General features: G+C 33.8%; 2 protein-coding genes across 3 annotated transcripts in view; one reads left to right on the top strand and one right to left on the bottom strand.

The window, feature by feature from the left end:
- Positions 1–10,189, top strand: part of LOC114329728 (synaptotagmin-11) — a 43,758-nt gene extending 33,569 nt beyond the window's left edge. Inside the window, exon 8 of the mRNA XM_028278918.2 lies at positions 349–10,189. Coding sequence (XP_028134719.1) covers positions 349–468 — 120 coding nt within the window. The 3' untranslated portion in view covers positions 469–10,189. The remainder of the gene's footprint in view (positions 1–348) is intronic.
- A 5,066-nt stretch (positions 10,190–15,255) lies between these two features.
- LOC114329670 (uncharacterized) overlaps positions 15,256–25,296 on the bottom strand; it is a 634,276-nt gene continuing 624,235 nt past the window's right edge. For both annotated transcript variants that reach the window (XM_028278866.2, XM_028278860.2), the window contains 2 exons: positions 22,035–22,309; positions 15,256–19,133 (listed from right to left, as the gene is read on the bottom strand). In XM_028278866.2, coding sequence (XP_028134667.1) covers positions 18,600–19,133; positions 22,035–22,309 — 809 coding nt within the window. In that variant the 3' untranslated portion in view covers positions 15,256–18,599. The remainder of the gene's footprint in view (positions 19,134–22,034; positions 22,310–25,296) is intronic.

Genomic DNA, 25,296 nt, shown 5'->3' with positions numbered 1-25,296 from the left:
ACATAAAAATATTTTCAATCTCAAATTACTAACAACGTTATTTTATTAACAAGCTCCATCTTCTTCCTCTTTATTCTGCTATTAACAAGCTTAAATAAATAAATAAAAGACTTACAATTAATTTATTGCACATTGGACGACTGGTTTCGAACACCAAACTTTGCCAGGACCATGAAAAGGTTACTTAATTAACCTTTTTGGAGACCTGACGATGAACAGCAAAGTATAGTGTTCAAAGTTGGTCGTCCAAGGTGCATTTGATTGTAAGTCTTTTATTTATTTCTTTAATCTTCTTGAACCAGACTTATATGTGCAACCGATTCATAATCGTTATTTTATTGCTTCCAGGTTATAGGAAGGTTGGACCTGGGAGGTTCAAAATGCACAGGCTCTGCTCTACACCATTGGAACGAAGTCTGCAATTCACCGCGTAGGCAAATAGCTGAATGGCACAAACTCAGAGAATAAAATTCTCCATCAGATTTCCATTAAAAATATACCTTTAACTGTTAACTCCTAACTTAAGAAATTCAAATCAACTTCACATCTGTGTATCCATCAACTTAGCCTCGAATACGCTTTCAATTTTTTTAGGACACATACCTTAGATCACATATCTTGGTTATCTGATTCTAAACTTGATTCAACACTTACTGGAGGTAAGTTCAACAAAAAAAAATAACCAATCTATAGAATATTCCGATAATGTCGTCCCAGAATCGACTAAAAATAACTAAAGATACGACGAAGTACTTGGCTTGAGTTTGGCACATAGAAACTAGAAGAAGAATCTGACGAGAAGATACAAATAGACAGACTAGTTCAAACACCAGCAGGAGACATGTGGAAGATATTTAGAAGGAAATTTGATAAAAGCAAAAAAGGAAACTTAGTGCAGATAGATAGAATCCTTTGCAGAATCCAGATTTTAAGAGATCGTTAAACAAAAAAGGCAGGAAAGTGATCAAGAAAGAAAGAAAGTAACCAGAAGTGGAAAAATGGAGACACGTTAAAACACTGAAATTTAAAATAATAATAGAAAAAAAAAGAAATCATGAATAATTGAAGATAGAAAAAAAGACCAAGGCAAACATGGATAAAATAAAGAAGACACAAAGACACGAAGAGAATAACATTGCTCTCTCCAAAATGGAGAGAGCAATGTTAGGAGTAAAATTAACAGACAAAAAGCAAAACAACTGGGTAAGAAATAAAACAAAAGTCAAAGACGCAGGACAACATATAGCCAGACTAAAATGGAGCTTCGCAGGTCATAACGCTAGACAAATGGACAATAGGTGGCATAGCACGATACAACAATGGAGACCATGGACAGGAAAGAGAGCAAGAGGACGACCCCAGAAGAGATTGGGAGACGACATTAAAAAGATAACAGGAACGCACTGGAAACAGAAAGCACTAAACAGAAGCGAATGGAGGAAACTGGGGGAAGCCTATGTTCAAAATTGGACGAATTAAAGGGCAAAAGAAGAAGAAGAAGAAAAAAAGGTGAGATATCAAAACTTTAATAATAGGGCTTTTTATCGATTGTCATTTGTTTCGAGCTTCTGTCATATGTTGTATAATCTGTATATAATAATAATATACACGGATTATACGATATATGACAGAAGCTCGAAACAAATGATTGTGAATGAAAAGCCCTATTGACCAGATTGCCTTGACGGAGTGCTGAAACATGTCATTGGATGTGATACGTATGATATAACGTTTGACTTTAAAGCTGAAATTTTTACATGAAATATGACATTTGACGCAGAACATCACTTAACATAATATGCGCCATTTTGTCTGACACTTTGACAAAATAGGTCATTTTTTGACAAAACGTGGCATTTGGCGTTCACGTTGTGTGTTTAAAACCTTTGAAACGGAAAAATCTTTCGAAATTTCTCAAAATTTGGTGGCTTGAATTTGAAAATATCTGTAACACTGGCACAAAGAGAAATGGCACACTTATTTTCTATGGTTTCATAAAAAGAAAAAAGAGATGAGCTATATATTTACTTCTTTATTGGAAAGTTAACGAAAGAAGATGGTCTATAGCATTTTGTTACCATAAAGTGCGGCGTTAAATAAAGTAAAGTCATATTAATTGCAAATCAATCATAACAATGTGTAAACATGACTAATCTAGTGCTAAATAGTAATATTTATATTGATGGAAAGTACATTAAGCAGACTGTATCGTATAAGTTAAATATCGAAATCAAATTCAGAATCGAAAAAGCACGTTCTAATTTTATGAAAATGAAAAAGGTCCTATGTAGCAAAGATTTAACATTAGCTCTTAAAGTATGCCTAACAAAATGTTACGTATACAGTGTACTATACTATGGAGTGGAATTATGAACGTTAAATGTAGAGATAATGAGACGACTTAACGCCTTTAAAATGTGGACCTATAGAAGAATTATGAGGGTTTCCTGGGTAGATAGAGTTACGAACAACGAAGTACTAAGAAGAATAGGTAAAGAGAAGGAAGTTGAACTTACAATTAAAGAAAGAAAACTATAGTATCTCGGACATGTGATACGGGGCGAGAAGTATGGCACCTTGCGACTCATAATGCAAGGAAATATAGATGGCAGAAGAAGACGAATTTCATGGCCGAAGAACCTGCGAGAATGGTTTGAATGCAGCTCAAAACAACTATTTAGAGCTACTTCCTCAAAAATTAAAATAGCTATGATGATTGCCAACCTCCGTAGCGGAGATGGCACCTGAATTAGAAGAAGATCGTATAAGTACGTAGGGCATGAAATTCGGTTGAGCAGAGATAAGGATTGGGCATGATGATCCCACTTTGCATAGGCGCTGGACAGCGTTTGGTACATTAAACTGTGCATTTAAATTAGACCTTCCCATACGCCCCAAGGGAAAAATCTTTTGACCAGTTTGTGTTACCTGTACTCACTTAGGGAGCGAAAACATTACCTTTCACAAATAAACAAGTAGCTGGAAAAAAGGTAGTGAAAAAAATACGTCAAATAGAACAAACTCAGCAGATGCTATCGAAAGAATCGCACCCCTAAAGGGAAATTGGAGAGGACACGTCACCAGATTATCAGATAACCGATGAACAAAACGTATTGTCGAGTGAAGGCCACGACACGAAGCACTACGGAGCAGAAGACGCCCACCAACCAGGTGGACTGATGACAAGCAGCACAAGACAGATGCAGATGGAAAGAGCTGAAAGAGATCCGTGTCCAGCAGTAAACTACAATAATCTTAAAAGTAAGCGAATAACAATGTTGAATCAAGTCGTGAATTGGATAATCAGCAATCATCAACGAAATAGGAATTGATAAGTTTGTTTAAATGTAGCGCCAATGAGTTGATTTGAATTTATTGGCAACAGTGTTTATAGAACGCATCGACTTTCCAAAGGCCATTTAGACAAATGCCCGGCCGCCTTCACACATTTTTTGATCCGTGGTTATGTTTGTTTGTATATTTTTTTGTGTTCCGTCTAGTAATTATAAATATAGTTATGGTGGTTGATTGTTTACGTACAAAAATGATGGACGAATGTTACTATGTATCAGCTTGGATATACCTACAAGATGGATACCGTCGTCCTTTAATAATTTTTAAGTTTTGAGAACAAAAAAATTCACAAGGTTTCAAATCCGGTGAATATGGTAGCTTATTCATGTGACGTCATTAAAAAATTCCTGAGTGGACATGTCATTATGTATACGTTCGTTTTCACAATCACAAAAACGTCGATTCTTTATAAACCACTTTATATTTATGGCTAAGATGGGACACGAAAAAATAAACTGACTATTTTTTCTTACATGCCCATGTAGATTAGGCATACTACTTGTTTTTAAGTGTAAACACTCCTTAATGTACATTAAAATTAAATTAAGATTAAGCGTAATACAGTCAAGTCACTGAAAGTGATTGCTATGAATGTAAATAAAATAGTTTATATTGAGATTTGTTTACTGACAAAAACGTTACAAGGCAGTAGAAAATATTGTTCGATATGTGGAATATTTCCAAAATGTCTGTTAAGATGCACGAAATTTAGTGTGATATTAGTCTGATGATTAAGGAAGTTTTCTATTTGCTATTTCTATCAACGTTTTTATTACTATAAATATATTACAAACGTTTCTGTTGAGCGCAGAAAGTGTTTTGCCACGTGCAAGGCTGTATTATTATTTTTTTTTTGACAAAAACTGTGGGAAGCAATGAAAAGAATGTACGTTAGAAAGAAATGGGTGAATATAACCAAAGACAATATTAGGCAATGGCAAGCCAGGCAATGAAATAACAATCAGCGCAAGAAAAGGCCTTAAAAATGATTTGGTCTATCCACTACACTTTTTAACATTGGCTTTGGCCAGATGGTATAGAAAATGTGGTGCAATTGGTTTAAAAGCACAAGAGATTATATTATTATTTTAGACCAACTCATTTTTGGAAAAGACTGGAAGGTTAAGAAATATATAAGGAATTAAAGCAAGAATATGAGCTTTGGGGACTGAAGATAAATAATGTGTAAGATCGAATTCTTACGCATTGGATCAGAGGCTGAAGTTTTGAATGCAAGTTTAGAAGAGACTACTTTGCTTCATCGATTGACTGTATAATCCTTGGAGTTATATTTTGGAAATATTCTGTATATAATGTCGTTTTAACTTGTTATTGGCAATTTTTTAAATTGATTTTTAGTCCTAATCAATCTCTAAACAAAAATTTTATACAACGGCCTAAATGAGTTAAAAATTAATTTTTTTTCAAACTTTTCAAATTTTCGTCAATTATCTTAAAACACTTATTAAGATTTCCGGAAGTTACGGATTACAAAGTAATCGAAAGAGGTAAAGTATGTTCCAGAAAGAGAAAAAAAAATTCTATACGATCTTTGGGCCATTCAACGAAATTACCACAAGAAAATGTAGATGTGACCAGGAACTTAACCAGCTCTTCACAGAAACAGATACACAACTTTAATTTCACAATTCTCTACCATTTGGAGATTTTAGAGGCCTAATTATGCAATAAAGTGTTAACAAGACTTTTATAAACATTGGAATGCACCTCGTGCAACAGATGTGATCCAGAAGATTGCCATGTTACGATGAAACTAAGCAAGAGTTGGGCACATAGGGAGAATGATAGACAACCGTTGGACCAGGCGAATTCTTGAATGGCGACCAAGTACAAGTAAAAGAAGTACAGGCAGATCTTAAACAAGATGGACTGATGACATCAAGCGAATTGCTGGGCGCGAATGGATGCAAAAAACAAAAAACTTACAGAGGAAGACCACAGATAGGATGAGTAGATGTCATAAAAACAATAGCCGAAACAAATTGGAATTCTGTTGCTCAGAATAGAGGTTTATGTCCAAAAATAGACCATAGAAGGCTAAGAAGAAGAAATTCAGGCTAGCAAAACGAGGTCACGGCAATATGGAAGGAAAAACTGATAGCTCACGTTGTCACTACAGAAGGACGTTCTGATGTACATTCTGAAGACAAAGTGACATGACAGAGTTCAATAATTGCCTACAACTGACAAATAAAATTTGTAACGACTTTAGATCATAGATATTTTATTCAGAGGTCCTAAATTATGGAATAAATTCATTTTCTCTAAAATGGACGACTTTGGAGAAAAATCCTGAAACAGGTCGATTTTTATTTTTAAATTACAATTTTCTGGCATATATTTCATACTAGTGACGTCATCCATCTGAGTGTGATGACGTAATCAATGATTTTTTTAAATGGGAATAGGGGTCGTGTGCACCTCATTTGAAAGGGTGTTCAATTCTCTATTCAGTAATATAAACGATAATATCATTATTTATACAGGGTGACCAAAACAATAATTTTTGAATTAAATTATTTGATCCAAAAAGAAGAATGTATGTAATTTATTTAACTCAAACTACATTGTACTGCTGTCAGTAAATAGAAAAAAATGTTTATTTCACAAATAAACATTTCTTTCGCTTAAATTAAATCACAAACAGCCTCCTACCTACCTCTTGGCAGTTTGAACATTTAACTTAAGCGAAAAGCACTGTTTATTTGCCAAATAAACATTTTTTTCTATTTTCTGACAGCGGCAGAATGTATTTTGAGTCAAATAAATTGCATACATTCTTCTTTTTTCGTCAATTAATTTAATTTAAAAATTAATATTTTGGTCACCCTGTATAAATAATGATATTAATGTTTATATTACTGTATAGAGAATTAAACGCCCTTTCAAATGAGGTGCCACACTACCCCTATTCTTATTAAAAAAAAACATCGATTACGTTATCACTCTCAGATGGATGACGTCACTAGTATAAAATATATGCCACAAAATTGTAATTTATAAATACAAATCGATCTGTTTCGGAATTTTTCTCTAAAGTCGTCCATTTTAGAGAAAATGAATTTATTCCATAATTTAGGACCTCTCTGTATATGTATGTCTATGGAGTAGATATTTGATTAACAGAAGAAGACAATATTTGGTTGATAGAAAAGTTGTGCGCCAGCTACTTTTAGAATAACAATAATAAAATAAAAGAAAAACATAAGAAATGAATAAAATCAACACCAATTGGAATGAAATAATTGTTTGAATGGCAATTGTAACTTTGGAAACTGCTACACGAAAAATTTCTGATGATGAGCAGTCAAACCATCTTCTCAGGTTTTTCAGCTACGAATTATGGCATGCGCTTACTGATCTTTTGCTCTGAACTTTACCTTCCAATGTATAGCGTTATAGGCTGTCAAAGAACGAGGTTGAGTACCAATTTGATCAAAAATGCATAATACAAAATGTCTACTAACTGATATACGTAAATTCAAAATATTATTAGTTTCGTTTTGATCTAATTCAATTAAAAACACATATCAAACAAAAACTAACTGAACCAAAGCCGTTGTATAAAAATTCTCTTACCTTCTAGCAACAATTATCTCCTATTATAATTTTTTTGGTAAAGATGTTAGAAAGAAGAATCTGAGCAGGGTTCTATTGTGAGATATATTTTTTAAGGTAAACTGTATTCTAAGCTTTTTGTGATTTTAGTAAAATCGGTGAATACAGGAACGATTAAAGACCAGGTAGCATAGACTACAGAATGTTTAAGAAGTAGAATGACAAAAATGTCCTTCTCTGACAAGAAATACAGAATAATTGAACAAAAAAAGTAAAAATTTGGCAGGTATTTTTAGAGATAAAGGTCAAAATGTGAAGTGTGTATTAGAAATTTTTAGGTAAGTACACTGTAAAAATATTTTTAGCGGATTTACCCTCTTCCAATACATAAATTACCGTTGTACGTATATAGGGGGTAATTTTACTAAGTGATAAGCAAACATGTTGGTTAGGGCTTAAATATATGCCTAATGCATATGTATAATGAGAACAATGGAACAGGAAAAGTTTTAATTGTGGAATGTAATAAACGTGTCATTGTGACAAGTTTATGATTATTAAAACTAGGAGGTTGTTTTTAATTTTATTCGATAGCCAACATTATATGTTATAATATATGGAAAAATGTTTGTCCGACAAAAATGTTGGGCATTTTAATAAGCCCGACACGTAGAACAAGTTAAATTACAGGAATTATGTTCATGATAAGTAGTAGTATGACTTTTGCATGAAAGTTTAATGAAACTGTAAAAAATGAATTGGAAGTTCTGTCCGACAATATTCATGGGACGATTTCATAGTCTGACGTTAGAGACCTGTAGGATACAGATACAGACAAAAATGATGAAGCAAAATGCAAATTTTGTCAGAGAGGACTTCCAATCCAAGTCTAATTTTTATACCCTTTAGTGAAACTCTCATGCAAAAATCTCTCTTAGTTATCACCAACATAATTCCTGCCATTTGAGATGTTCTACGTGTCGGGATTATTAAAATGCCCAACATTTTTGTCGGATAAACATTTTTTTATATACTATATATTAAGGTTGGCTATTGAATGAACTTAAAAACAATCTGCTAGTTTTCAAACTTGCCAGGGTGACAGGTTTATCCCGTTCCACAATTAAAGCTTCCCATGTTCCAGCGTTCCCATATATTAAAGTTTGTCCGACTCTACATCCTTAAGCTATGAACAAATTTTCAGCTTAAACAAACTTTTTTTTGGTAGGCGGGAGCCAGGACTATTATTTTGCATTACATTAGCAGTCTCCTTATAGTAATTTTACCTCGTTTAATGAGGGTTTACTAAAGTGAGGGGCAGATTTACTAAAAGTTTTTTACAGTGTATATTTCTTGTATTTTGTTGAGTGGTAAATTCTATTCAAGAGAGTCAAATGTGTTTGTATATTTAGCAGTAGAAAGTAATATTGCCACTAGTTAGACTCTGTACTAGGTTTTTTCACGTTTGACACAAGAAATACACTGCTTATAACCCGCCTGGAATAAGTCTAATGCATGTTAACGAAATATTTACTTCTCTTTTGATGTTATACTACTAAAATAGCCAAAATTTATTGCAAATTTAATGATTTTGGATGCAAATTGTGATAATATTACTAAGTAAATTAAAAATACTAAGTAAACAAAAAATTGATACATTTAAATATTCATAATAATTTTCCCATTGTGACATACCAATTTTTATCGCTTTTGTTGACTTTGAAAAAGCCTTTGACAGCGTTAAGCATCGGGTTATTAAAAAGCTCACTACACAGTAGTAGAACAGACTACCGATACACAGAATTAATAGACAACATCTACAGAAATGCTACAACCAGAATAAAACTGCACGAATATACAAACTCTATATAGCGATAAAAAGAGAAATAATATAGGGTAACACCATACCACCAAAGTTATTGAATCAGGTATTAGAAGACGTATGCAAGAAATTACAACGGGAAAATAAAGGAATCAAAATAAATCATTGAGACACCTTAGATACGCCGATGATATCGTCCTAATAGCCAACAGTAAAGAAGAACAGGAATATATGCTCGAAGGATTAGAACACCAGGCAAAAACAGTAGGTTTAACAATTAATCTAGGCAAAACAAAGACGATGACAAACACAGAACAAGATATTGCTATCCCAATTCGAGGAAGTGAAATAGAACAAGAACGAGAATGTATGTAATTGGGCAAGTAATAAAAGCGAGCAGAGAAAATCAAAAGAAGAAATTAAAGGACGTATAAGATTGGCATGGGCGGCATTTGGCAAATTGAGCTACATCCTGAAGAATAAAAAATTTGCGCAACATCTTAAGTCTAAAGTCTTCAACCAGTGTGTGTTACCAGTAATCACGTATGGAGCGCAAACTTGGACACTAACCAAAAATAATATGAATAAACTTATAAAAACACAGAGAGCAATGGAAACACAGATATTGCAAATACGCTTGAAGCACAAAAACGAACCGAATTAATTCGAAATGTTACAAAGTTGAAAGACATAAGAGAAGAAGTAGCCGAATCTAAATAGAAATTTGCGAAGAACAACATCAGACACAGAGACGATAGGTGGAACAAGGAAATACTACACTGGAGACCATACGAATACAAAAGAAGTAGAGGAAGGTCACAGATGAGATGGGTTGATGACTTGAAGAGGCGAGCCAATCATAGATGGATGAACTTAACTCAGAACAGACCTACGTCCTAAAATGGATAACATGGTCTACATAGATAGATAGATAGATAGATCGATAGTGCAAGTATGGGAAAATAAAATAATGCCCAAATGCGTTGCCCGCATATGCCCGCTCCAAAAAAGGAGACAAACTGAAATGTGACAACTATAGTGGTATAGCCTTTTGATACAGCTGGTGGAATATATCTTTGATAAACTATACTATTTTCGTTGTATAATGTCAAAAATGTAACGCCCAATCAACCAATATTGATGACCTTTATTAACATTTTAGCCTGCCCCACTAACTCAAAATTTACATTAGTCGACGAATCCACAATTTATTTACTGAGTACTAACATGGTTTCATGTAAACTAAATTTAAAAAGTGTGCTTGAAATTCGTATTTTCTTTAATTTCTATCTTTCTTATGTAAATACAGGGTGTTTTTGTGTTGGTTTATTTGCTGATGCTTTATTTATGGATGCTCTGTATAAGTTTTCAAAGAGCTGTAAATTTCTGTGCTGGTAAAGCCACTTTAATAAAGAAATAAATATACGACTACTACTTGGTACATCTTTTTCTTCCCTTATTACAACCTTTATAATGTATTTGTACTGGGAATGAGTGTCCTAGCATCCCGTTACAGGACAACTTACAGAACCTATAGACATAGGCAGTGGAATAAGGCAGGGAGATTCATTGAGTACTATGCTTTTCAATTTATTCATGGATGAAATCATCAAAAACGTCAACAAAGGAAGAGTGTATAATGGGAAACAAAGAAGTAAAAATATTCTGCTACGCAGACGACGCAATATTGATAGACCAAAATGAAGATAGTCTGCAAAGATTAGGCCACATATGTAACATAAGAGCAAAAGAATTCAATATTACAATTTCATCTCAGGAAACTAAAACGATAGTAATCAGTAAAGAACCAATCAGATGTAAAATAGAAATTCATGGTATCAGTATTGAACAAGTAATGGAAATAAAATACCTTGTAATTGTTAAGCTATGGAGACCTGGACAAAGAAGTGAAAAATTAAGTACAAAAATCAAATAGATCGGCAGGATGTCTCAATAACACCATATTGGCGAAACCGACATATTAATACTGATATGAAATCAAGAATTCATAAACCCAATATAACACCAATAATGACATATGACATATGCATCAGAAACAAGACCCGATCCTACCACAACACAAAGTCTATTAGTATGACACAAGAAGAATTATAGGAAATATGCTGAGAGATCGAAAAAGAAGTGAAGATATTTCAAGACAATGTAACTTATAGTGTATAAAAGAATGGACAATATATTGAAAAAAATAATGAAATAACCCCATAAGTAGAATGGTGGAGAAAGTGTGGTCAAAATAGCAAGAGATAACTCACCAATCAGTAGAAGTATCGGCCGACCGTGCAAAAGATGGAGTGACAACCTTCCATAGAGGTATCTATCCACCAATGAACAAGCAGAATTGGTTACGAAGAGGAAGAAGAAGCAGAAGAATCTAGATATCAGCCTAAAATTGAAAGACACATGCAGAAAGGTCTATTGGGGCTTTCGAAGAAAATAATAAGCTGTCAATACATAATAAGCTCATGATATAAACAAGTACTGAAGCCGGTATGAACATATGGTATACAGTTCTGGGATTTGCCAGTGCGAGTGACATCACTATCATTCAAAGTTTTCAGAATGAAATACTGAGGGACATTTTTAATGCTCCCTGGTGCTTAAAAAGTAGCGATCTATATACAGATCTAGGTGTGGAAACGGTGGCAAATATGATTATATTATTTTTAAACAAACTGGAACATAAGTAAAACCACTTCTATGTAAAAGGTATATTTACTCAAATTTTTAAAAATCCCAGTGGATTGAATAAAATGTGTTTGTTCATCAGAACGTTTTCGAATCTATCGGTCCATTATCAGTGAATTTGAATACTTGCAAAATAGCCCCAGAATTAAACAATGGCTGTGATTATAAATCAATCTACATTGTGTTAAAATAATATTCATCATCATCATCATCATTCTCTTTGCCTTATCCCTATGCGGGGTCGGCTTCCCTAATTGCATTTCTCCACACAATTCTATCTTGGGCCATATCAATGTTAATCCCCTTTACCAACATGTCCTGCCTTATCGTCTCCCCCCAGGTCTTCTTTGGTCTTCCTCTCCTACTCCTTCCAGGAATCTGCACTTCAGCTATTCTTCGTATTGGGTGGTTAACGTCTCGACGTTGAAAATGACCAAACCATCTTAACCTATGCTCTCTCATTTTGGCATCAATTGGTGCCACACCTAGACTTCCCCTAATATACTCATTTCTAATTTTATCCTTCTTTGTCACTCCACTCATCCATCTAAGCATTCTCATTTCCGCCACATGCATTCGCTGTTCCTCTTTCTTTTTCATTGCCCAACATTCAGTTCCGTACATCATAGCTGGTCTTATGGCTGTTTTATAGAATTTTCCCTTCAGCTTCATTGGAATTTTTCTGTCACACAACACACCACTCGCTTCTTTCCACTTCATCCATCCAGCCCTAATTCTACTGCATGCATCTCCATATATTTCTCCATTACTCTGTAATACCGATCCTAGGTACTTAAAACTATTGCTTTTTACAATCATTTCACCATCCAAAGATACCATTTTATTTGTAGTAGCTCCATCTTTAAATGAACATTCCAAATACTCTGTTTTTGTCCTACTAAGTTTTAAACCTTTTTCCTCCAGAGCTTGTCTCCACTGTTCCAGTTTTTGTTCTAAGTCTCTTTCACTATTTCCTACTAACACGACATCATCAGCATACATTAAGCACCATGGAATGTTACCCTGTATTTTCGCTGTTATCTGGTCCAAAACTAATGAGAATAAATACGGACTAAGCACAGAACCTTGATGCAATCCTACTTTCACATGAAATTTATCAGTCTCTCCCACACCTGTCCTAACACTAGTCGTTACTCCCTCATACATATCCCTCACAATCTTTACATATTCACCAGGGACTCCTTTCTTATTGAGTGCCCACCACAGAATCTCTCGAGGAACTCTATCATATGCTTTCTCAAGATCAATGAATACCATATGAGCGTTTGTTTCTTTACTCCTGTATTTTTCCATCAACTGCCTTATAGTGAAAATTGCATCTGTTGTTGATCTACCCTGCATAAAGCCAAATTGATTCTCGGATATTTCGGTCTCTTCACGTATCCGTCTATCAATTACTCTTTCCCATATTTTCATGGTGTGGCTAAGCAGTTTTATAGCCCTGTAGTTTGTACATTGTTGTATATCTCCCTTGTTTTTGTAAACAGGTACCAGTATACTGCTTCTCCATTCGTCTGGCATTTGTCCAACTTCCATAATTCTATTAAATAGACCTGCTAGCCACCTTGTTCCTGTCTCTCCCAATGCTCTCCATACTTCCCCAGGAATATCATCTGGTCCTACCGCTTTTCCTTTCTTTATTTTTTGAAGCGCTTGAGCCACTTCCTCATTGGTTATTTTGGTGACCATTGCTGCTACTGTCTCCGTTGACTCTACAGGCTGTCTGTCAAATTCTTCTGTGTTAAAATAATATTGTAAAGGCTAAACGCCGATGTTCATGGATATAACCTCTGGGAATATGGTGATACTCTAGCCGAGGAACCAATCAACCATCTTAGGTCAACGATGACTACCGTAGTCATCGAAAGAAGGTTCTAAGTTAGTTATTACATAAGTTATAAATATTTATAAAAACTCAAAATTTATTGTTTTTTTTTGCAATTTTCTAAGCAACCAATAAGGATAGGCACATTCAGCTAACGCCATATTGAAGTTTTTTTATACGGTTTATGAGTTTCTTACTCTCAAATTTGTTTAAATTGCTTAACATTTTGGTAATAGACGAAAAAAGCGAAAATTGACCATTTTTTAATCTTCATATATTTATAACTATGTATATCACCAAAATCGGCTGCAGGAAACATATAGGTTATTATTAGAGCTCGGAAAAATATGCAAAATGCATACTAAGTGCATATTTGCATATTTTGGATAAATTTTGTAAGTGCATATGCATTTATTAAAATTGCATATTTTTAGACTTTTTTGCATTTTTTTTGCATGGATGCATTTTAAAGAGAAATGAGAAGTCTCAGATCTAAACAATAAATATGAAAATTCTCGTGGAACCACTTTCTGGTAATATCGTTAATTTTACTATTACGTTTTACTATTTATAAGGCGACGAATAAAGGAGACTTTACCATATGCAGCCACATTTTGTTAGTGAAAACATTTTGTTATTGTTAAGTGATGCTTTGCCATATGACCAAAAGTGGACAGCATTTAAAAATATTTTTTCAAATTTGTTACTTGTCTAGAGCACGCTTCTGCTACAAATAGAGTGGCAGGAGGCTACAAACTCTAAGGATGGAATTTCCAATGGTCAATACGCTTCTATCAAAAATAAAAACATATTTTTAAAAGCCCTTCTGCGAGTTTAGGTGTATAAAGATCGTTTACCTAATGTACCTTTACCACCTGAACCTGTGATAACTAGATGGAGAACATGGTTAAATTCTGTAAATTTCATAACCGATATTGTGAGGGAATTAGAGACGTCATTTGTAGTTCTGATGTAGACGTAACTCAGGTGCTATGAAAAATGTGTGAATGTTTTAAAAAAACCGTTATTAAAAAGTAATTTGACACATATCCAAACCAATTTTGTAAATATTTCTTAGCCAATTACTAAATTAGAAAAGCGAAACATTTCTTCAGGCCAAAGTATTGAAATTATCAATTCATTAAATGAAATAATTAAACACCTTGGTGAAACCAACAAAATGTATCAAAAATTCTGCACGGCGTTAAAGAAAAATGAGGAATATCACAAAATAATTAAAAAAATATTATTAAGATGGGGAAATGTGAAAATAATTTAATTTTATGGGTAGAACCCTCAATTAAATAATATTTTAAGTTTGCTTCTTTAACTTCATGTGAAGTAGAGAGAAGTTTTTCCGTGTATGCTTAAACAATTACAATCAGATATACCTACACGGCTGTTTTTCTGTAGAATATTTAAAAAAACGTTAATTAATGTACAGTTTTAATAATAATTGTAATAATAAATAAAAAAGAATGATGATAAATATAAAGAATAACTGAATATAATGATGTAGGTTATAGAAATTTCAATAAATATTTTTTATGACTTTAGCATAAAATAAACATTTTTTTTATTTAGCTTAAATACCTCGACAGTCAATTGGCATCAAATAAATAATTAAATACCTTCAAAACAAGGATTACCGTGTTGTTTATTTATATGCATTAAATGCATAAAAGCATATTTAAGTGCATATTTCAACTGTTTTTTGTGCATATTTGCATGCATATTTTAGGGTTTTTTAAGTGCATATTTCCCGAGCTCTAGTTATTATTATAGATGTCCATACTACTCAAAAAATTTGGTTTCGGCCTGGAGGGGGTTGTGTCACCAACAAGATATTTTTTTCCTTATTTCTCTAAACTAATACCAAAACCTTCGTCTATAGACCTATCCACCTGGTCTGCGATTTTCTGTCAGGTTAAAAAAAATAAAACACAAATTTCTGGCCATATGAACTTACTTATATTTTCAATAGCATTTAGCATTAATAACTTAAAAAATAATGTAATATCATACTAAATTGTCTAATTAATTGGTACTTTTAAGATACGCTCAGATGCTAAAGTGTCAGCAACCCCGCACAGTTTGGCTTACCCACCCGCACGTTCCACTAAAAGTTTACAAAAATATTTCAAAAAAAGCGCTCCCTCGTATTAAGACCCTGTACACACGAGGCCGTTAAACGCTGCGTTTCAAGTCACCAAGGAACAAATAGTATCGTACACATGCAAGCGCACGTTTATCAGTTAAACCGCGGCGTGCAACGCTGTCATGTGTTCGGTACCTTAACACAAGGACAAATAGCTACTTTTAATGGAACTTCAAGGGCGTATTTTACAGCAGTGTTGCCAACTGACACCAGGACTCCAGGACAAGCGTTTAAATACACACTCATACAACATTCATTCGCGATTTTTTTTTATTATTGATACATATTCGCTAGATCGTCCTTAAGTCCTTACGATGTCCCGCATCGACTTAAAATTATCAGAAAAACTCAATTAGATCCTACTCAAGCTTTCTTACAAAACTTTTAATTATCTGTTTATTTTACTGAAGTACAATCGATCAAATAGGATCAAAAGTAACAGATCTAATTCAAAAGATTGCAATGTTAACTGGGCAGGACATATGGAAGGAATGGGAGACAACCCATGGGAGCAAATAAGAGAAGTAGAGGCAGACCTCAAGATGGTGACATCAAGCGAATGCCTGGCTACGAATGGTTGCAAAAAACAACGAACAGAAATCAATGGACACACCTAAGGGAGACTTACATACGACGATGAATCGCGGCATTGTTTGGAGATATTTAATCTGAATAGATCAGAGTTTTTGCATGGGTGTCACAACGGATAAAGCATGGATCCATAACTTCACTCCGGAATCAAATTGGCAGTCATCTGAGTGCCTAGCGCTCCAAGAAAGCTGTCCAAAGCGACCAAAGATGTAACAAACCTTCGAATAAATTTTGGCCTCTGTATTTTGGACTCCACAAGGAATTATTTTCATCGAATATTTAAAACATGGAGAAACACTCAACAGGTAAGGGTCAATTAATTTATTGGAGTTTTGAAGGCCGAAATTGCAAAGAATGGGTGTCATTTATTAAATAAAGAATTCTTGTTTTACCAGGACAATGCTTTACTTGTCACAAGTCGATGAAAACGATGGCAAAATGGACGAATTGGGCTTTGAATTGCTTCTGCACACAACATATACTCCAGATTTGGTCCCCGGTGATTATCACCACCAGCGACGTCACTATTGGCTTGGTTGTGACTTTCTAAAAAAGTTAATCATCTTTATACAATAGTGACATCTAAGTAACTTGTTCAGTTCTATGTTATAGAAAGTGGCATAAGTAAGAATGAGTATGAGTAGGTTCTAATACGGATCAAAGCTTTCAACTTAAGTAAAATAAAGAAACCAAATTACAGCGTGTAAATATTTTTGTTAATGCGTTATTTCATATATAAAACAATATAAAAATACGACAATAGAAATTTAGGCGGTATGGTGTGATAAACACGTTTATGATTTAACTCTCAAAGTCCAAAAGCTGTAATATAAAAGAATAGAGTATAAATTTATAATAAAAGGAATACAGTCATTTATTTTTCTTAACCGCAGGCCGTTTTTTATCTATTTTTGGATAATTTTTCATTTCCTAATTCATTTTTTATTTTCAAGGTTTTATTTTGGTAAAAAAGCATTTGCTCCTAATAGGGCTTTTCATCGATTGTCATTTGTTTCGAGCTTCTGTCATGTGTTGTATAATCTGTGTATTATATTAATATACACGGATTATACGACATATGGTAGAAGCTCGAAACAAATGACTGTGAATGAAAAGCCCTATTTGAAGTAATTTGAACTTTATTCGTCAGCTATCACATCACGTATTACGTCAAAAAATTACATAATATGTTAAATAATTACTTTTTAAGATTGTTTCTTTAAAAATATATCTAAGGCACACATTTTATGCGACTCCATGACATTTTGTGATGTTTTCACAAAACATGTGACATAAAATATGATATTTGACGTTCTACGTTACTTTTTACATCAAACGTCACGATTTACTTCACATATGATTTACTTATGTCATTTACTTATGTCAAAAGATCACGTTTTATATAGGGCTTTTCATTCACAATCATTTGTTTCGAGCTTCTGTCACATGTATAATCCGTGTATATTAATATTATACACAGATTATACAACATACGACAGAAGCTCGAAACAAATGACAATCGATGAAAAGCCCTATTAAAGCATCACATATTATGTCAAATTCATTGATTCTGTCTGGAAAACTGATTCTTTTAACTCCCAAGTGGGTGTTTTCCAACTGTTGTCTCGTCTATTCCTTTGTTTCTTGGACTTTTAGAGCTTATTAATTACTAATCAAGTAATATAAAGAACTATTGAGTGAAATGTTTTGTTTACAGCTCTTGGACTATCCAACGAGTTAGTAACGTTATTTTTAGAAACAAAACCTAAACCAAAAGACTAAAAGCGGATTTTACAAAAATATAATACAGTAAACTTGAAGCAAATAACGTTACTAAAACTAGAGTGGTATAATTGGCGTGTATATGAGCTTGAGTTTATAGAAATTAGTAGGTAATATATTGCTATGTTTCTTATAAAAATATAAGGCTTAATAATATCGTTATACGATTTGTCGTCTGTAAAACTAAATTCAAAAAGGTCACACTTTTCCATTATACAAGACAAAAGAATTACCACGATGCATTCATTGTTAAACTAGGAGTTTCTGGAAAATATTGGAAATGTGGCAACTACGCACTTTTAGTTCTATAACACAATAAGTACTAAGTTGCCCATTCTTCAGGGGTATCGTTTTTGCTCAGAGTGTCAGTGCGACCTTTTTGAAAAATATAATGCTGAATCTGTTGAGTATATGGGTAAAGACAAGTTATGTCAAACTGCTTGAAGTAGCTCCAATACAAGCAGGCGTATTCGTTGCTCTACAGTACATAAAAGGAAAAATAGGCAGTTTTTTAGGTTGTATTGAGAAATATAGCAAACCTGCAATATCTTATACAAAACTGCTAATCGAAAATAACTACGTCTTGAGCAATAAGGTTAGAGCAAATATTTTATATACTATAGAGCGAAAAAGCATGATCTACTTATAGTTATCCAACCACTTGCTTAAATTGGGTACATAGTCAGTTTAAAGTGTCCAGGAAAAAGTATTTTCTTCCTTATGGACACGCATAAATGAAACATAACTACTATTGCGTTAATCTAGAACCTACGAGAGTGAGTATAACCATTGTTTTCGTATAACTTGCAAAGACTATCGGTGCGACTGCTTCCTAGCTGAGATGGTATACTGACGCTGACGGACATGTTGTCGAGCTTATTCATGAACTTCCTTCTTTGCCAGATGAACGTCCACGCAGCGATAACGGCCAGCTGGGCTGAGAGGAAGATGGTGGCTGCTACGATGAGGCCAGCGACGTTGATGCAGAAGCCTGTTTCGTTGGGGATGTAGATGGCTTCGTTTCCGATGCTGGTGGACTTGTTCATGTCTTTCTCGAAGCCGAATTTGTCTGTGATCTGGATGGACTGGACGAGGAGCATGTCATCGTGGGCGGAGTTGGTGGAACGACGCCTCCTGCGCTTGCCGTAGGAGACCACAGAGCGGAGTTCACCGTTGGGTTCTTCTTCATCGCATTGGACTGGTTCGCAGGTGGGCATGCATGGAGTTACCAGTGCTCTGAATTGTACTACTTCGGATGAGGGGAACTTGAAAGCATCGAAGTGTGACAGTAGGATCTAAAGTTAATAAAGCACAACAGTTAATACACAATACAGATCTTCAAGAGGCAATGGTACCAAAATTATTAGGTCAGTAATAAGTAAGGTAACCAAAGGCTTAAAACAGGATTGCATCACAATGCTTTTAAAATAAACCGTGAAAAGGGATTTAGTCCAGGGCCCATCTGTTTTGAGATGGACGTTGAGAGGTGACTCAAATTTGCTTGCAAAAAATGCGTGAAAATGACTCCAATAATAATATTTGAGTTATCCTCCCACTCAAAATGGTCCGGAAGATTGTTTAAATAATCAAAATGTCAAAATATGAAGGAAAAATTCGATTTTTTTATTGGTTTTTTGATTATAACTTTAAAACTATTCATTTATGAGAGAAGTTGTACTGACATAAAAGTTGCGTAATTAAGTTTCCTATAATATAAAATTGGTTAAAAATTTAAAAAATAGTCACCCTTGTTGCAAAATAGCAATAATTGCGAAAAGCTATACAAAAACAAGTATTTGCATTTTACGTTTTTCAACCATTTACGCTACACTTAGGACCTTCATATTTTACCCAGAAAAGCTTTATGATATAGTTAAACAACACTGTTAATTTTATTAAGATCGGTTTAATAGATTTTGCAAAATAAATTTTGCAATACAGCTTTCGCAAAAAAATTCATTTTTTTTTAAATGTTACAGGACTGAAAATAAAGCAGATACCAAGTGAATTTTTTTTGCTTACAGAAGTGTACTGTACCTTTCATTCGCAATTTGCAAAATTAAAATCGAATAATTACCAGGGCGTCAGGAAATTTTTTAAATAAACATTAATTTTTGGTGCTACGCACAGGACAGCGGTGTTCGATTCACACAAGTTGATTTCCACCAAAATTTCTTCCAATCTTTATCTAATATATTATTTTTTTTCTCTATATTTTGCTGTATTTTAATATTTTAATTCCACAAAAATCAAACTAATTTTATTATTGTTTGTGAAATATTTTTTAGACAATTGTCTAAAGTTAAAATATATGAACAAAGAAAGTTTTTACTAAAAAAAGTGTTATTTCAAAAGATAGAGTATGTGCTTTTATTTTGCAATAAACAAATGTATTTATTTATATCGAAATGTAATAAAAATTAAAATGTATCAATCATTATCAAAGGTCATTGGAATGCCCAATCAGAGCAAACTATCCGCTGTCCTGCGCGTAGCACCAATAATTAATGTTTATATAAAAAAATTTATGATGCCGTGGTAGTTAATTGATTTTAATTTTGCAAATTGCAGATGAAAGTTAAAGTACACTTCTATACGCAAAAAAAATTCAACTTGCTATCGGCTTTCTTTTCAGTCCTGTAACATTTTGAAAAAATGAATTTTTTTTGCGAAAGCTGGATTGCAAAATTTATTTTGCAAAATCTATTAAACCGATCTTAATAAAATTTACAGTATTGTTTTACTGTATCATAAAGTTTTTCTGGGTGGAATATGAAGGTCCTAAGTTTAGCATAAATGGTTGAAAAACGTAAAATGCGAATACTTGTTTTTGTATGGTTTTTTCGCAATTATTGCTATTTTGCAACAAGTAGAACCAATAATTAATGTTTATTTAAAAAAATTCTTGACGTCGTGGTAATTAATCAATGTTAATTTTGCAAATTGTAAATGAAAGGAACAGTACACATCTATATCCAAAAAAAAATTTCAACTTGCTATCTGCTTTATTTTCAGTCCTGTAACATTTTGAAAAAATGTTTTGCGAAAGATGGATTGCAAAATTTATTTTGCAAAATATATTTAACCGATCTCTATGAAATTTGCAGTACTGTTTTACTGCATCATATAGTTTTTCTGAGTGAAATACGAAGGTCCTAAGTGTAGCATAAATGGTTGAAAAACGTAAAATGCGAATACTTGTTTCTGTTTGGTTTTTTTCGCAATTATTGCTATTTTACAACAAGGGTGACTATTTTTTTTAATTTTTAGCCAATTCTATATTGTCTAAAATTTAATTACGCAACTTTTATGTCAGTACAACTTTTCTCGGAAATGAATACTTTTAATGTTATAATCAAAAAACGAAGAAAAAAATCGAATTTTTACTTCATTTTTTTAAATTTTGATTATTTAAACAATGTTCCGGAGCTTTTTGAGAGGGGGATAACTCAAATATTATTATTTGAGTTATTTTCGAGCAATTTCTGCAAAAAAATTTGAGTCACCTCTCAACGTCCAAATGTACTAATATTTTTACAGATGCGGCCTGGTCTAATTATATATACGGAAAAGGACATATGAAGCAAGGGGCATTCCACTGAATAACAATAAAACCCTATGTACACTGTGTACTTATTGAAATTGTAGAAGGGTACAGTAAATATCTGTGCATTTTCCTTCCAGTTGTTTAATGTTCCTTGAATATAGATTTTGAATAGTTAGAGATAAAGAACCTTCTTGCCTCAAGTCTTTTGTGACAAGAAATGCTTCTGAAATTTTATTTTACATTTCAACGGCACTTTTTGGATTTATAGTAAAGAGAAAAATAGGTTTTAATTTTAGTTAGTGGTAGCTAGGTTTAGTAGTAAACAAGGAATGCAAACTTTTCAATACAGTGAAAGTTAGGAAGATATCATACCTAGGTCATATACTGAGAAAAAAATAAGTAGCAATTTACTCAACTAATAGTGAAAGGCATGATCAAGAGAAAGAGCTGACTAGGTAGGAAAAGACTAAGAAACATTCGACAATGGACGGGGCTAAATTTTGAACATCTAATAAAAAACAGCTGAAGACAGACAAGAGTTTTCAATTGTAGTATTCAACTTCCATTAAGTATAGGGCACTTTAAGAAGAAGAATGTTAATATATAAACCGTGTAGACATCATGCTTATCATTGTCAAAACAAACTTACTTTTCCACTAATGGCTGATTTGTAGATAGGTCCCATGATGAAGTGGTCGGTGGGGCAGCCATCGGAGTCGATCAAGATGATTTCGCTTGAGTCTACACCGTCCATAGCTACTAATTCTCTGACGAAGATTTCGTAGGGGCTGTTTTTGTCCATGATTTCGAATTTAAGGGCCAACGGGTCTCCAACTTCGGCAGATTGCATGATGTCTTCTCCGTTGCGGTCTGTGATCTTCATAGCTACGTTGGGGGAGTCTACTGTGACTTCTTCTGACAGAGCTGCAATTCAGAATAAAAACGTTTAGATACAATGTTCATACGTTTATGGAGTTAATAATTTTCTTTTAATAATGACTTTAAAAAAAGTGAGGAAATTGAAAAAGAACTAGAAGAAAAAGAAATCCTCCAGGTCCATGGTTAAACAGAGAAGAATGACCGTTAGGAGTCGGAAGGCGTCGGAGAAAGCTGTAAACCGATAGCAGTAGTAGTAAAAAAGTGTGTTTGATGGTTGGTAATTGACCCCTTAGCCATCCCTCACACTGTGATAAAATAACCATTGGAACTGAAACCCACAGGACTTGGAAACATTCCCATTGAATTAACAAAACTTGGACCATCGATACTAATACAATTGTTGGCGGAGATCTATAATAAATAATGTCTAATCAAACAAGAAAATATTCAAGGAGATTGGGGTTGTATAAGCTCTATCCACAAAATGTAGACAAAAAGAAATGTAAAAATTACAGAGGTATAAGCGTTATTAGACTTGAAAGCTGGACACTGAAGCAACAACACATGAATAACACAGGTTTTCTTTACATTCTGTTTTTTGATTAAATCGCTTATGTTGGATAATAAAAAAGTTAGGTACTTTAACAACTAGCCAAGTTTTTCATCAATACTGGTACAGTCATTTGCAATGTGGTATTACAGAAGGATGCTTAGAATATCATGGACACAGAAGAAAACGAACAGGAAAGTATTACTAAAAGTAGATAAAGAATACGAGATAATAAACACAATAAAAATAAGAAAGTTAACAATATCTGGAACACGTAATGAGGGAACAGCGATATGAAATGCTGAGAGAAAGATAGGACGAGGAAGGACGAGGAAGATGATTGTGTTATGGCTGAGTATTAAGGGGCTTGTTTAAATGCAGTTCAACTTCCAAAATGTTTGACAAAGCAAGAAGATAGTGCTATACAAATAAACAAATATCAATATATTTGAGCTTTTTACCATTTCTTACTTTTTATTGACAACGTGTTCTTACCAGTGGCGGATCTAGATATTTGCCTTTAGAGTGAAAATTTGCCTTAGGGGAAACTTTCAATGAAACACCAACCAAATGGCATAAACAGATAAGCCCAAACTACAAAAAAGACATAAATAGTAACTTATATGCATTAAGTTCCCCTAATTTTCCTAACTAGCGTGTTTATTGGGTTGAATTTGTCTGTCTGTGGTAAGCTTCAAATCAGCTACTATATTTTGTTTCAACAATTTTTTCTTTAATGTTGGACCTTGTTAGGGATGGGGGAATTTCCCCATTTTTCTTCCCCGTAGATACGCCACTGGTTCTTACAATATCTGGGACATTTTTTCTTAGGAAAATATTCTATGTACCTATATGTAATCTTGAGGTCATTTGTCGCATATTACGGTTATTAGACCATATCGTTACATGTCCACATTCCTAATTCGCTAAACGTCCATACTACATTCGAATACAAAAAGATTAACGACATTCTAGAGATAAATCTCTCAGACCACCCCATAAAGCAAGTGAGCACGCTGCATCGGAAATAAACAATTTCTATATAACGTACCAAACCGGTAACTACATAACATATTACATATTAAATAATAACAACAACGAGAGTTATTGTACACATAAGAGTACGTTTAATAGATTCTGGCATTTCCGCGTGCATATATCATGCGTTACTGTCGACAACATTCTTGTTTCCATTCAGAAATTTCGTTCTCGATCCCTTACACGCGTTCAGCTTTACGGATCTGTCAGAACGTACTAAACCATTTTGATTTAGTGATTATACGGGCACTACCCACCCGTTGTGATGTCACAACACACGCCCAGGTACCTTGATAGGCCGGTAAATGAACGAGAAATACGGCGATACCGTGTAATTTTCCGGGTCACCCCTCAATTGCATAACAATTTGGATTTAGGTTCCTCCTACCCTCTACTTCATTATTAGCCTAGAAGTGCTTTTACTTGGGGGGTGAAAGACACCCGTTGTCGAGGGTGAAAAATATACGTTCAAAATCCGGAAATAGATAAATCAACAAATTCTAAGAAACTTTCGTTTTATAAAGTTTTTTCAATTAGTCAATACTTTTCGAGCTAATTGTCATTTTTCAACAGAAAACTACGTTTGCAGATGATTTTTCGCAAAAAACTCAAAAAGTAAATAGTTTATCGAAAAAATATTTGTGACAAAAATGTAGCCTATAAAAAAACAAAAAAAAATGGTGTATTCATGAAGCATGAAGACCCAGTAGAAGCAGAGTTGTGGCTCATAAAAAATAGGCCCTGTAGCACATTATGGATATCTTACATTGCTCCATTTAAGTCTTGGTTTCCTCTAATGCAGCACCGACAAACTGCGACGGTAACACTGCGATGAATGACGTCAGATTACGGTGAAAAATTCAAGGTTCTTCACTGCGGTAATGAAATGTGTAAACTCAGCAAGCGGTAGCTTTCAACGCATCCTTGGAAACCACTGCTATTATTTTGCGTGGTACAGTTTTTAATGACGTCATTCATCGCAGTGTTACGGTCGCAGTTAGTCGGTGCTGCTTTAGAGGAAACCAAGGCTTTACTGAAGTCTGTAGATCCAGTAGAAGCAGAGTTGTAGCTCATGAAAAGTAGGTGTGCTATAGTACATTATGTATTATCTTACATTACTGCAAACAAAATTTATGACAATATCGAAACTCAAAGAAATAACGAGTAGACCAATATGCATATATTGGAACAATGATCAACTTCACCACACATGATTACTTCCAGGAAATCAAAATCAAAATAGAAAAGGCTAGAGCAAATTTTAACAAAATGAGAAAAGTGCTCTGCACAAGATATTTGAAGTTGGAGCTAAAATTTAGGTTGGCTAGGTGCTACGTTTTCTCGACTTTGTTTTATGGAATGGAAGCTTGGACCTTGAATGTGGCATCAACGAAAAAATTGGAACCATTCGAGCTGAGAGTGTACAGAATAAATCTGAAAATAT

The sequence above is a fragment of the Diabrotica virgifera genome, chromosome 5 (assembly GCF_917563875.1).
Source record: "Diabrotica virgifera virgifera chromosome 5, PGI_DIABVI_V3a".
NCBI lineage: Eukaryota > Metazoa > Arthropoda > Insecta > Coleoptera > Chrysomelidae > Diabrotica > Diabrotica virgifera.
Note: the sequence above shows the minus strand (reverse complement) of the source record. Positions and strands in the feature narration are given on the sequence as shown.